The sequence below is a fragment of the Canis aureus genome, chromosome X, assembly GCF_053574225.1.
Source record: "Canis aureus isolate CA01 chromosome X, VMU_Caureus_v.1.0, whole genome shotgun sequence".
Classification (NCBI taxonomy): Eukaryota; Metazoa; Chordata; class Mammalia; order Carnivora; family Canidae; genus Canis; species Canis aureus.
The window spans coordinates 92,000,866-92,014,114 of NC_135649.1; the positions used below are offsets into that span (position 1 = coordinate 92,000,866).

Consider the following 13,249-nt stretch of genomic DNA (forward strand, 5'->3'; position numbering starts at 1 on the left):
CCCTAATCTTTGACTTATTTAGCACATTACTGAAATTATAGTCTATATAATATTTAGTATCCTCCATTTTTTTGCCTAAAAATAAAATAAACATTTTTGTGCTTTTCAAAATGATTTCTAAATAAATATATAGCAATTTATAAGAGTACCAGCAATGTATGAGAGTAGTGGTTTCATTGTGTTCTGACCCATATAGTGTGTTAGCACATTAAAGTAAAAATGATTGCTCCCAAAATCTATCCACTGATGTCAAATTCAAACTAACAAATTCATTCTTCTAAAAACTTCCGTCAAAATGGAAGTCAGATGGTAATTCTAGAGCTAAAAAGAGTACAGATACTGAGGACATTACATATCAAAACCTATTGATTATGACAAAAATTGAACTCCGGAAAATTCATTCATCTGAGAATTTTATTATTATTTTTACTATTATTATTATTATAAGAATGATGTAAGATATTCTAATGAAACATTTTTTAACTGTAGGAAATAACAAAAGAAAGGAAAACTAGAAAATCAAAATAAAGGCAGAAAGCTATGAATTAATAAGCAAAAGAAACACAAAAAGAATCAATAAAGCCAAAAGCTAGTTCCTTGAAAGAATGACATAGACAAAATTCTGGTGTCTGGCCAAAAAGGAAAAAAAAAAAAAAGCATTAGGAAAGTAAAAAGGCATATAATCACAGACATGGGAAATTTAGAATATCATGGAACTATACTGTTAAAAGCTTTACATCAAACATTTGAAAATCCATATGAACTAAATGCTTTTATAGAACATATTCACTACCAAAATTAATTCAAGAAGAGGTAGAAACCCGGAATAATTAATGATGGAAGAAACTGAAAGCATTATCAACTATTTTTCTGCAACTATAATTTTCAACCGATGACCAAGCAATGTTTATTACAGGAAGGTACATATTGTTTGACATTACGTTTGAGGACCCATCAAAATTAGGGAAGATTCCCCAGTTTGGGCCATAGCATAGTTAACTTTGAATTATAATGAAGTGGAAATTTCAGTACACTAAGGCAATGAAATGCAATGCCCCCGAAATATTCAGATATTAGCTGCACGTTTTCAGGCTCTACCTGGAAGTGAAAAATGGAAGCTGCCTGAAGGGCCCTGGACTCCAGAACCTCATAGATAAGACTCTGTAAACTAGGACTGGTCTGCCAAAAAAATATAGTGGTTGTTCTGGCACTTTTTACTAGGCTTTCTAGGGCATGACAATCTCTGATGAAACCTGTTACGAAGGTGGTATCGCATTAGTCTAAATAGAATCCAAAATGACTTTCCTTTGTAGAGAAATGTAGATTTGGGAAGTAAAGGGTCAGGCTGCAGCCAAACAGATTAGGGAGCCATGAATCAAACTACATTAACATAATTCCTGAACAGTGAAGCTTCAAACGGAGGATGGGCATATGTTAGTGTTTTTCCTTCAGTGCCTATGGACAAATATCATAAAGGGTCTTTTATGTTTCTTAACACTGAATATTAGCTAAATTGGCTTGGGAAGACTTTTCTGAGAAAATAGCTTTAGAGTGAAGGTCTGAATGAAGTCAGAGGGCTGGGAGATATATATAGAAAGTGAGCATTACAGATAGGGGGGATACCAAAATTTCAAAGACTGTGAGGCAGGTTGTACCTGGCACCTTAAAAGAATCAAAAGGAAGCCATTGTGGTAGAAAGAACTAGGTGGAAAAGAGTAGAGGATGATCTCACAGAGGTAATGGTAGGCAAGATCCTATAGCGCCTTTTGTTCAGAGCACAGACCTTGGCTTTTACTCTGAGTCATACGGGAAGCCACTGGATTATCTTGAACAGAGGAGTGTCATAATCCGACATGATACACAGTGTAAGAAGCACATTTCAAAGGTCAGGGTGAAGCAAAGAAGTATTCCAATAAAATCAGCATTACTATGGCTCATAATAATGGACATTTTTATGGAGATTCTGAACCAAACAAGGAGGGAGAGGGGGAGGGAGAGGATATAAAAGAGGAAGGAAGTAACAAAATTATAATTATTTGCAAACATATGTGTCTATTTAGAAAATCCAATGGACTCTAATGAAAATCTAATAGAGACAGTAACAGAGTTCAGAAGGGTAGCCAGATATATCATTATAGCTATCAAAATTGTTTATAAGATACAATGCAGATGTATATGAAAGAAGTGCATGTTAGATTGCTAAACTGCAATAATATGCACATCTTAAAAAGCTTTCATAAATACCAGTAATAAATGGCCTGAAAATATAGTGCAGATTCTACTCACAAACCTGGAAACATAAAATGCCTAGGAATAAAATTAACGAGAAACATGCAAGACCTTCTTTGTAAGATCAAAACCTTACCAAATGACATTTCTGAAAACTTAAATAAAGGGAAAATATATCATGCTCCTGTATAGAAAAACAACATTCTAGGGATGTTAATGCTCACTAAACTATAAATTTCTTGAAATTCCAATCAAATTGCTGCAGGATTTTTTTAAATCTGAAAATTGATTCTAAAATATAATTGGAAAGATAAATAAGAGAAAATAGCTAAGAAAAACTAGAAAAAATGAATAATAAAATATGGCAAGTCCAGAAACAAATATGCATATTAATTGTTTATGATAAATTTGGCATTTCAAATCATTGGGGTAACTGGTCAATAGATACTACTGGAAAGTTTTGTTTCGTCATTAAAAAACACAAAGATAGATATCCAGATAGCACTGTTTTCAAAAGTTCTATTTTTTTAAAGATTGTATATATTTATTCACAGAGACAGGCAGAGACACAGGCAAAGGGAGAAGCAGGCTCCCTGCAGGGAGCCCCATGTGGGACTCCATCCCAGGACCCCAGGATCATGACCTGAGCCAAAGGCAGACCCTCAACCACTGAGCCACCCAGGTGCCCCTAAAAAAGTAAATTCTAGATTAGTCAAAGATTTGAAAGTTAAGATAGCTTTTAAATGGGTGAAGGAGGTATAAATTTATTTTTTTTAGGTTAAAATAAAATCACAAAGGTACTAAAAGACAATGTAAATTAATATTTTTATAATCTTGGAGCGGGAAAGGTATTTTTAAGCATAACACAAAATCCAGAAATCTTGAAAGTTTGACAAGAAAAACACTTAAAACTTTGGTCTGGCGGGTAGCCTGGGTGGCTCAGGGGTTTAGCACCGCCTTCAGCCCAGGGTGTGATCCTGGAGACCCGGGATCAAGTCCCATGTCAGGCTCCCTGCATGGAGCCTGTTTCTCCCTCTGCCTGTGTCTCTGCCCCTCTCTCTCTCTCTCTCTCTCTCTCTGTCTCTCTCTCTGTCTCTCATGAATAAATAAATAAAATCTTAAAAAAAACACTTTGGTCTGGCAAAAGACTACTAGCTAAATTGAAAGACAAATGGCAAAGTAGGAAAATATTTACAGCATATATTGTAACAAAGAGTTACAATTCTCAAGACAAGCACCACATTAGGATTAAAAATGGGCAAAAGATAAAGACAGGCTAGAAATACCCATGGGTCTAATGACTTCAATTCTAAAATTTCTGTGACAAGAATGCTTGCATGAGGGCATAGAAAGTATGTACTGGATATCTGGGACAATTTTTCTTGTTATTCGTAAAGACCACATAGGTATCAAGTATCCATTACTTAAAGACTAGTGAAATTAATCATGGTACATCTATAATGAATAACTATATAGCCATTTTAACAATGAGATAGATCTATACAAACTGAAATGAAGGTTGTCCCTTAAAAACTGTTCATTTAAAATTATAAGCTGTTAATGGCATGTATGATACTGTTATATATATATAATACTAGGATCTTATTTATGTGCATGTATATATATATGTATATATACACACATAGTTATATATACACAGATATATGAACGTGCATCTATGCATAGAGAAATGTCTGGAATGACAGAACTCTAATTTTTAGTAATAATAATAATGAACACTTACATTGCAGTAATTATGTGTCAGACACTGTTCTAAATGATAGATGAAGACATTGTGCTAAGTGAAATAAGCCGTTAACAAAAAAAAAAACACATACTGCATGATAATACTCATATGAGGTATCTACAATAGCCAAACTCATAGAGGCTGGGAATAGAATAGTGGTAGCCAGGCACTGGGGACAGAAGGGAAAATGGAAAGTTGTCAATCAATAGGTATAAAGTTTCAGCTATGCAGGGTGAATGAGTTCTAGAAATCTGCTGTACAACACTGTGCCTACAGCTAACAATATGGTATCATACACTTAAAAATATGTTAAGAGGGGGACACCTGGGTGGCACAGTCTGTAAGCATCTGACTCTTGGTTTTGGCTCAGGTCATGATCTCGGGGTTGTGGGATCAAGCCCAACATCGGGCTCCATGCTCAGTGTGGAGTCTGCTTGAGATTCTCCCTCTCCCTCTGCCCCTCCTGCTTGTGCTCTCTCTCTCTAAAATAAATGAGTAAATCTTTAAAGAAAACATGTAAAGAGGACAGATGTCATGTGAAACATTCTTACCAAAATAAAAGATAATCTCGAACTCCAATAAAAAATATATACAAAAAAATTAATAGGAAAATCAGAATGTATGATTAATATAATAACAATAAATCACACTCAACACTAAAGAATTTAAAAATAAAAATAAAAGACAATCTCAATTATACATACCTTTGGCCCAGCAATTCTACTTCTAGGTCTTTATCTTTCAGATATACCCATACATGTGCAAAATGGTACATGTGCAAGGTTATTCATGATAGCATTATTCATAATGCAAAATACTGGCAAAAATGCACATATCCTTTCACATGGGACCTAGTAACTAAACTCTGGTTCATTTATAGAATGTAAAACTATGCAACAATAAAAATGAGGAGTTGCTTATGTGCTGATTTAGGGTAATCATTAAGAGAGCAAGGTGCTACACCACTTGTATAAAAAAAGAGGGATGAAACTTTATATATAGTACATTCGCTTGTATATATACACAGAGTATCTCCAAGTTAACTAAGAAACTGTGAACCCTGATCGTCACCTGAGAAGAGAACCCAATTGCTAGAGTACACAGCTGATGTATGTCTTTTTTCACTTTTCCAGCTATGTGACTCTTACCTGTTCAGAACATGAATTTGATTAACGTTTAGAAAAAAATACATGCAAAGATCAGCTGACCTTTGGGCTCGGTAGATGTATTTAGAGTTTCCCGTGAGCCGGTAGAGCAGCAGGAAAACATAGGCACTGCCAGCTACACCGTGGCAAATCCCTGGTCCTTTCTTTAGCAGACCTTTTTGCCATGTCAGTTCCCCACACCGGATACATGTGTCAAGGTACTGTGGTTTTTTGGAAACCAGATAAGCTTTGGCAAACAGATAGGCAATTCCTGTGGAAACATCAAAGACATCACTGACCCCTGCAGAAAGAGCAACAAGTATAGAGTGATATAATCCATAATTCACAAATGGGTTAATATTTAATGGTGCATGCTCTGGTAAGCCTTATGCATATCTGGCTATTTGAAATGACTACGTGTTTATACAGTCTGCCCATTCCCCAACGGAGGTTCCGAATTTGTAATGTTAAAGTGCTTATACCAATACACCTTTTCTTAAGGCAAAACTGGGAGTCCTTCCAGAAACAACAAGGATCCCAGAGGACCTGGCCAAGATTTCTACTCCAGCTGTGAAGTGAGTCCTTCCCTACTCGATTGTTCCAAAGGAAGACATTTGCCTTCAAAACTCCTCCACAGAGGCAATCTCCATTACACAGGCAAGAACAGAAACAAGAGAAGCGACAGCTATTAATAAAAAAAATTTCCCCCAAGTTCCAGGGGCTCCTATTCTGGGAGGAGATTAGTAACACAAGATCCTTCTTCTGCATTGTCTCCACCTCTCTCCTAAAGTGGGGAAGACTGGAATTTAGTAGGTATCTCGACTACCTCATTCATCAGAGTTATCTGTGCCTTTCATTATCTTTTGACCAGGCTATTTTACAACTCTGGGGGGACAGAAAGTACCTTGTGAACAACTGATAGTAATGCAAATAATTCCTATTCCTAGAAAACCACATTCTGTCTGGTAGAGGTTGGATTGATTTCCCTCAGCCTTTGTGGAAGCAGCCAGTTTTGCTTTTTTTTTTTTTAAAGATTTTATTTATTTATTCATGAGAGACACACACACAGAGAGAGAGAGAGAGAGAGAGAGAGAGGCAGAGACACAGGTAGAGGGAGAAGCAGGCTCCATGCAGGGAGCCTGACATGGGACTTGATCCTGGGTCTCCAGGATCACGTACTGGGCTGAAGGCAGCGCTAAACCGCTGAGCCACCCAGGCTGCCCAGTTTTGCATTTTTTAAGCAAATCTTTGTCAGCATTCCTAATGGACCATAAACATGTCAGCTCCTAGGATTTTCCTTTGAAACTAGTTGTAATACCTTTCTGGTTCCCTCGTTAATTAATGAGCTAAGTAAAATTGTTGACATATGTTTATTTTATATTTGTATGAGTTATGATTTTATTCTTTTAGAATTCATCCTCTAACACTTCCTATGATTAATACATAACAACAGACTCTCCTCAACCAAGGCTTTCCAGTCAACTACTGACAATGGTTGCCTACAGCACACTGTCCTTCCGTTCTAGGAACAAAGTATCTCCCACAAGCTAAAAGATGATTTTAAAAGAATTGAACTTATTACACATTGATTCATTCATGTATCCATACATTTGTAAGTGGTCATTGATTACTGTATACATAGCCCTAGGCAGGGCTTGCTTCATGGGCACGTGACCTGTACAGTCTTCAAGGGCCTCCAGAAGGACCTCATGCTGGGTTTAATACTCTGCTGTTACCATCTTGAAATGAATGATCCATTTCTTAAAGAAGGCTGCATTTTCACCTTGTGCTGGGCCCCCCAAATGATGTAGCCAGCCTTGGCCTTGGGTTATACAAAACAGATGCTAAACAAAATTTTTGACCTTCAGGAAGTACTGTCTAGAAAGAGAGAGAAAAATTTGTCCATGTGACTAATACATAATAGGACATGTAGTTCATGATGCTGTTGGAACATAAAATGAATGATGCTGTCAATAACACTAGAGGGATCAAAAAAGTGGAAGTTCCCTAAGGGAGAGAGTTGGGCGAGGCCTAGAAGTAGGGCTTTCTTCAGGACTTTGTAGGATGCATAGGAAACTCTAGGCCCAACATGAGTTAGAGACAGCATTTCTAGGCATCAAGATCAATAAGGGCAAAGATTTGGAGGCAGGACAAACAATCCACATGAAGACCACAGGTATAGTGTTCTAACCAACAGGACAGGGAGATAGAAAGTTAGATTGGGTTCATGTTATGGATGGTTTTACAAGTCCAGTTAGGCAGCATAGACTGTGTTCTGTGGGCCATAGGGAATCAGTGGAAGGGATTTTGTTGTGGATTGGTTGGTTTTTATTTTTAATGGTGTGATTAGTATTATAGACACAATGTCCCACAGTGGTGTCAAGAGAGTACAATGGGGTAGCTATGAGCTGATCATGTTGGCAGGAAGATGGCAGAGAGGTTAATAAAAGTCTCAGAAGAGGGGTACCTGAGTGGTTCAGTGGTTGAGTGTCTGGCTTTGGCTCAAATCATGATCCAGGGGTCCTGGGATCGAGTCTTGCACCAGGCTCCCCAGTGGGAGCCTGCTTCTCCCTCTGCCTATGTCTCTGCCTCTGTATGTCTCTCATGAATACATAAATTAAACCTTAAAAAAAGGGGTTCAAAGGATTTGGTGGTTAAGTATCAACTGAGCATCTACTATATACCAGGTACAGCAATAGGTGCTAAGGTTTTAAAAAGTCTCTCCCTTCATGGTGTTTACAACCTAACTGGAGGCATTAATTAGGTTACATGAGGGAAATAGAGCTGTCATGGAAGCACACAGGAAGGCTCCTGACCCACACCTAGAGGCAGGAAAGGCCTACTAGGGGAGTGACACTATCTAGCCTGACTACCAAAGATGAGGAAGAAATAGCCAAGTGAACTGGGAGCCCTTGGTGCTCTGCTGGATTGCTTTTACCTTACAGGCAGGTGCTACATCTCCCAGTTGCTATGAGTTGGCTGCTAAGAAAGCTCATGGCTCCCTCTTCTTGGGACATTTGCACTCAGCCAAATGAGAGGAGATTTCAGCCAGTGACTGGCTGACACAGGGATCCCAAAGGTCAGCTCCGTGCCTCAAGATGGACCAACTCTGTGGTGTAATCTATGCCTCTCAGCTCTACTCAGAAGCCAGGTGAAGCTGGCCTCCAGGGAGACACAAAAAGCCCTTTGTGTCTCAGCTCCTACTCTGTTCTGCTGACATCTCCTCCATTACCTACTTGAAGCTTTTCACTTCAGTAAAACCAAACCACCTGCAGTTCCCCTTCCTCCACTCTGGTTCCAAGCCTCTGAGTGACTTTTCTTGGCACAATCTTCCCAACTTTCTTGGCCGGGCCAACTCACCTCAGGTATTACTGCCTTCCAGGAAGCCTTTCCTAAGGCTGGAGGGGCACCCGGAAGCCCTCTTCTGAGTCCTCATCATTCCCTTTACAAACCTTAGCACTTACAGGATATCATATTAAAATTGTGTTTCTGTGTCTGCCTTCCCTAGGATCGTGCAAACTACCCATGGACGGGAACTCTATCTTGCTCATTTTTGCTCCCCTAGTCTATGGCATGGTGTTTGACATGGCAAAGGCTCCACAAACATCTGCTGACTTTATAATGTCTCATTTCTCACCCCAGCACAGGCTGACACAGAAGCAGAGATGAGATGTGGAAGCAGGAAGGGGTGATATGGTCCACTTACTGTGCCAGGTCATTAGCCAAAGGCAGCTTAATACCTATTGATCCTATGGTTCGGCCAGAGCAGAGGGTCTCTTCCTGCAGCCTGGATCACAGAACAGTACATGGAAGGGACCTTGAAAGACTTCTAAACCTGTTGTCTTCTAACCTGACCTACTGAAATCCATAATAAGGCTGCTTAATCTAAAAGAAAGGAATGTTGGATTTCTTTGCTTTTGATAAGAACCGTGTCATTTTTGTCACCGGAACACTAATTATCGTGCACCGATAAGAAACTTAAGTCAGCAACAATATATGTGTTTACCAAACACAACTGGAGGGAAAATTGTTACTTAAGAAATATGGTTTAAAAAGCTAAACCTGCGAAAGCACACAATCTAGCAGAGCCTCACAATAGCTAGACTTGGCACGCATAGTTTTAACATACTGGAGCAATCACCATGCAGTTCTCTTCTGCAGTCTGCAATTTCACTGAGGCATGCATTGTACGGTACACAACAAAGCTTAGTGACCAACGACACCTGCACCGGACAAGCCCTCGTTCTCTATTCAAAGTCATATACCCAGGAGCCCTTGAGAAAGGATTTTAAAAAACAGCCACACCTGTGTTTCACACAGAGGAAAGGAAATGCACTGTCAGTGTTACCACAGTAATGATGTAACATAATGCAATCTAGAGTTTATTTTAGACACGGCATTTGTTTTAATGATTTTGTAAATGACTCTCATCCTGTATTTCAGAAACATTAAGGTTATGAAGAGGTCATATGCATCTGCCTGCTATACTTCATTGCATTTAGTGAGAAAAACTATATGCCACACTGCCTATTTCTAAATGTGGGTGCCTGCAGATCTCTTGGGACATATCCCTAGGGAAGGGAAAGGATCCACAGGATAAAGGGGATCTGTGGTGATAAAAAGACTGACTTTCATTGCTCCATCTCAACATACTCATTTCACAGATGAAGAAACAAAGCCATGAAAGGCACAAAGCAGTTTTCTCAAGGTCATTTAGTGGTTAGTGTTGGAGCTACAATTAGAACCCAAAGTTATTAACTTCGAGGCCAGAACTATTTCTACACTGCCTGAAAGATAACTACGGCTGTCTGTCACCTACAGAGGTGTGCTAAAGGACAGTCAATAGGAAGCAATTATAGGGAGAGATAAGGTATCCTTGATGAAGGTCCACATTTGGATTATCTCTGGCGGGTTTTTATTCACAGAATCAGTCTGCTGCCCCAAACCATCTGCTCTGTTCACAAATCCATTCTCAAAAAATATTTTCCTCAAACAAGTGAAAATGATTTTTCTAAGTCATCTTTTTTTAGAATTTTGGGAGAGTTTACTGTTGCCGACTTGATGGTCTTTAACCTGTACTTATCAGATTTATAATCACTCTTATGCTGTATTTAGCATATCTCATATAAAAGGAAGACTAGTACCCTTGAGGTGGGAGTGCAGGTTGGCATAAATAATAGGCCCTATTTGGTTCTTTGTTCATTTGTGAATTGGTTTATTTTTGGTAGTTCAGGGACTACATGGGTTAAATGATTTTGCTCTGCAACCTATGTTTAATCTTACCAAGGTAGAGAACATGAATGAGATACGAGGACAAATAAAGTCCCCAAGGTGATAAATCCTATGTTATACTGTTATGGTACATGGTTTACACAAGGAATGTGATGTACAAAGAGGATGGAAAAATTGCCCTGCAAGACACCCCCATTAATTAACTGACGGAGTCACTCAGTTTAATGGATTATCTTCCCATCCTTTGCAAGGCTTTTAGTAGCACATTGAGTCCCTTTAAAACACTCTGTACTTAACTTGGGATACCTCCAAAATTCAAGGATTCTGGGGTGCTTGGGGGATATACAGTGACTATCAATGAAAATGATTAAAGGGAAATGGGATTTGGGAGTGCTGAGCGTAACATGAAGAGCTATCATTTCCAGAGTGGTAAATAACTTGTTTTTCTCCAAAAAGTTCAAAGCAAGAAGAAATGGGCTCAAATTATCACCAGCAGGAATTAGGTTGGACACAATGCCCTGGCACTGGTACAAGCACACACAGGAGCCTTTGAAGTCCCTTCCTTGGGTAAAATGTGGCAGGCAGAGAAAATATGGCCAATGAGCTAAAATGTATGTTATTCTTCAACTCAAACTGTACCAAAGAAAAACTGAAATTGCAGCTGGATTATAGAACATTAATTAGATAAGGTAGGGAAAGGAAGTAATGAAAATCAGGTCGCAAACTAAAGAAGAATCAAATATATTTTAAAGCTCTGCTCATGGCACTGAAGCATAGCCTTGAAAATTAAATCCACTCCTAATCCAAAATTTTTGTTATTTTGGTATTTTATCTCTCTCCCCTGGCCAATCAACTGAAATTAATTGATTTATTTGAATTTAGCTTCTTTCAAATTGCTCCTTCTCAGAAGGCCTAATTAACAGTGTGATGGGATTTTAAAAAAAAAAAGAAAGAAAGAAAGAAAGGAAAAAAATGATGGAGTCTGATAGAGTTTCTAGGCTCAATTCCAGAGAGTACACTGCAGATGTCTTCTCAGTTCTCTAGACTTTTTATTAGGTGATGATGGAAATCCTCATTTGAAGAAGAATTATGTAATAGTGCATCTCAAACCTTAATGTGCATATAAATCACGCGGGAATCTTGTTAACTGATTCTGATTCAGTGCTTCTGGGGTAGGGCCTGATATTCTGCACTTCTAACCAGCTCCCATACAGCCCATGCCACTTGTCCAGGGACCATATTTTGAATTACCAGCCTCCAGACCTACATTGTTCGATGCAGCCACTGAGCACTTGCCCTGTGGCTAATCTGAACTGAGATGGGGTATTAACATAAAATATACACTGGCTTTCAAAGACTCTACTATGAAAAACATGTGAAACAGCTCAGGTTTTAAATTGGTTGCATGTTGAAATAATACTTGGGGCATGCTGGGTTATAAAAAATATATTATTAAGATTCATTTTACCTGTTTCTGTTTACATTTTTAGTGGGGCTACTAAAAACTTGATTTTATATGTGGCTTATATTTTATTGGACAGTGCTAGTTTAATTTATATACAAATAGATATAGGTCATATATTTTTAAAACTACAGGATCATTTCTGAAGATCCTTTGCAGATCAAGACTTTTTTTTAGCTTTGACAAGTTTCATCTTGACTTTTGTATCTCATAAAGTAATGACATAAGGTGAAAAATACTCTCACTCCTCAGAAAAGACACCTCTCTCTGGCTAAGCCCAGTGAAAGGCAATGTTTTCAGATAATAATGTGGGTGAGACCTGGGGCGCCATGGCACCAGTGCACCAGCTCGTTCTCTCTCTCGATGGCCTCGCCGAGCTCAGGTGGCCAGTTGCAGTTCTGTTCCTGCTCCATGAGGAAGTCCACACTCTGCCATACCAGCTCCTGATCTGAGGGCTTGAGGTGCTCATGGTAAGAAAGAAGCATCTGGAGAATGGACGACAGGCCGTGAGCTGCTCCTATATCAACAAAGCATAATTAGTTCACACAATTGGAAGGACAGCTCATTTAATTTAGTGAAAAAACAATCATAGTATAAAAAATGAATGGCAATATTACTTGAAAGCAGACACAGAAATATGATAATAAAGTTGCCCAAGATCTAGACTTCTGGGGGACATATGTTAGAACAGGGATCAGTAAACTACGGCCTGTGGGTCAAATCTGACTCACTGCCTGTTTTTTGCAAATAGAGTTTTAGTGAAATAGAGCCACATTCATTTAAGTGTTGTCCATAGCTGCTACAGCTATAGCTATAGACAGCAGCTTTTGTGCTACAATGGCTGAGCTGTATTTGTGACAAAGACCTTATAGCCCACAAAGCCTAAAATATTTATTATCTATCCCTTTATGGAAAAAAAATTAGCGACAACCCCTGTTTTAGGCAAAGATTTTTTTGACTTTGTAATTTATCAATAGCTTTTACTGTTCTAGGTACTGAAGACAGACGAATGAACAAACTAAATCCTTTCTTCTCTAAAGTTAAACACTAATAATTGGTATTAATTCCTTAATCTTGCACAGTTAGCACTGTGTACTGGGCATTGTCTACACCTTGAGGATACACAGATGCATGTGACTTCGTTTATGCTCTTGAAGACCTCCCCATCCAGTATAGTGAGAAAGTCAGACTTGTAAATAAATAATCAGAATATGAAACGATAAATGCTATTATTGGAGATGTGTACCAGCAGCTAAAAGAGAACCAAGGAAGGAGTGCAAGAAGTGCTGGAGGTTCAAAACAGGTAGTATCATCTGAGCAAAGTCTTCCTAGGTATTGTGTTCCAGCATAGGGTACTGTACTAACAAAGGCCTGAGCCTGCTTTTGGAGAAGGAGCTAGCTTAACAAAGGTAAAAAAAAAAGTCAGCCTAGCCC

General features: G+C 38.6%; 1 protein-coding gene across 1 annotated transcript in view; it reads right to left on the reverse strand.

The window, feature by feature from the left end:
* The window catches only part of LANCL3 (LanC like family member 3), a 102,387-nt gene that overhangs the window by 10,914 nt on the left and 78,224 nt on the right, over positions 1-13,249 (reverse strand). Inside the window, exons 3-4 of the mRNA XM_077888988.1 lie at positions 12,135-12,332; positions 5,185-5,392 (exon numbers count right to left, since the gene is read on the reverse strand). Coding sequence (XP_077745114.1) covers positions 5,185-5,392; positions 12,135-12,332 — 406 coding nt within the window. The remainder of the gene's footprint in view (positions 1-5,184; positions 5,393-12,134; positions 12,333-13,249) is intronic.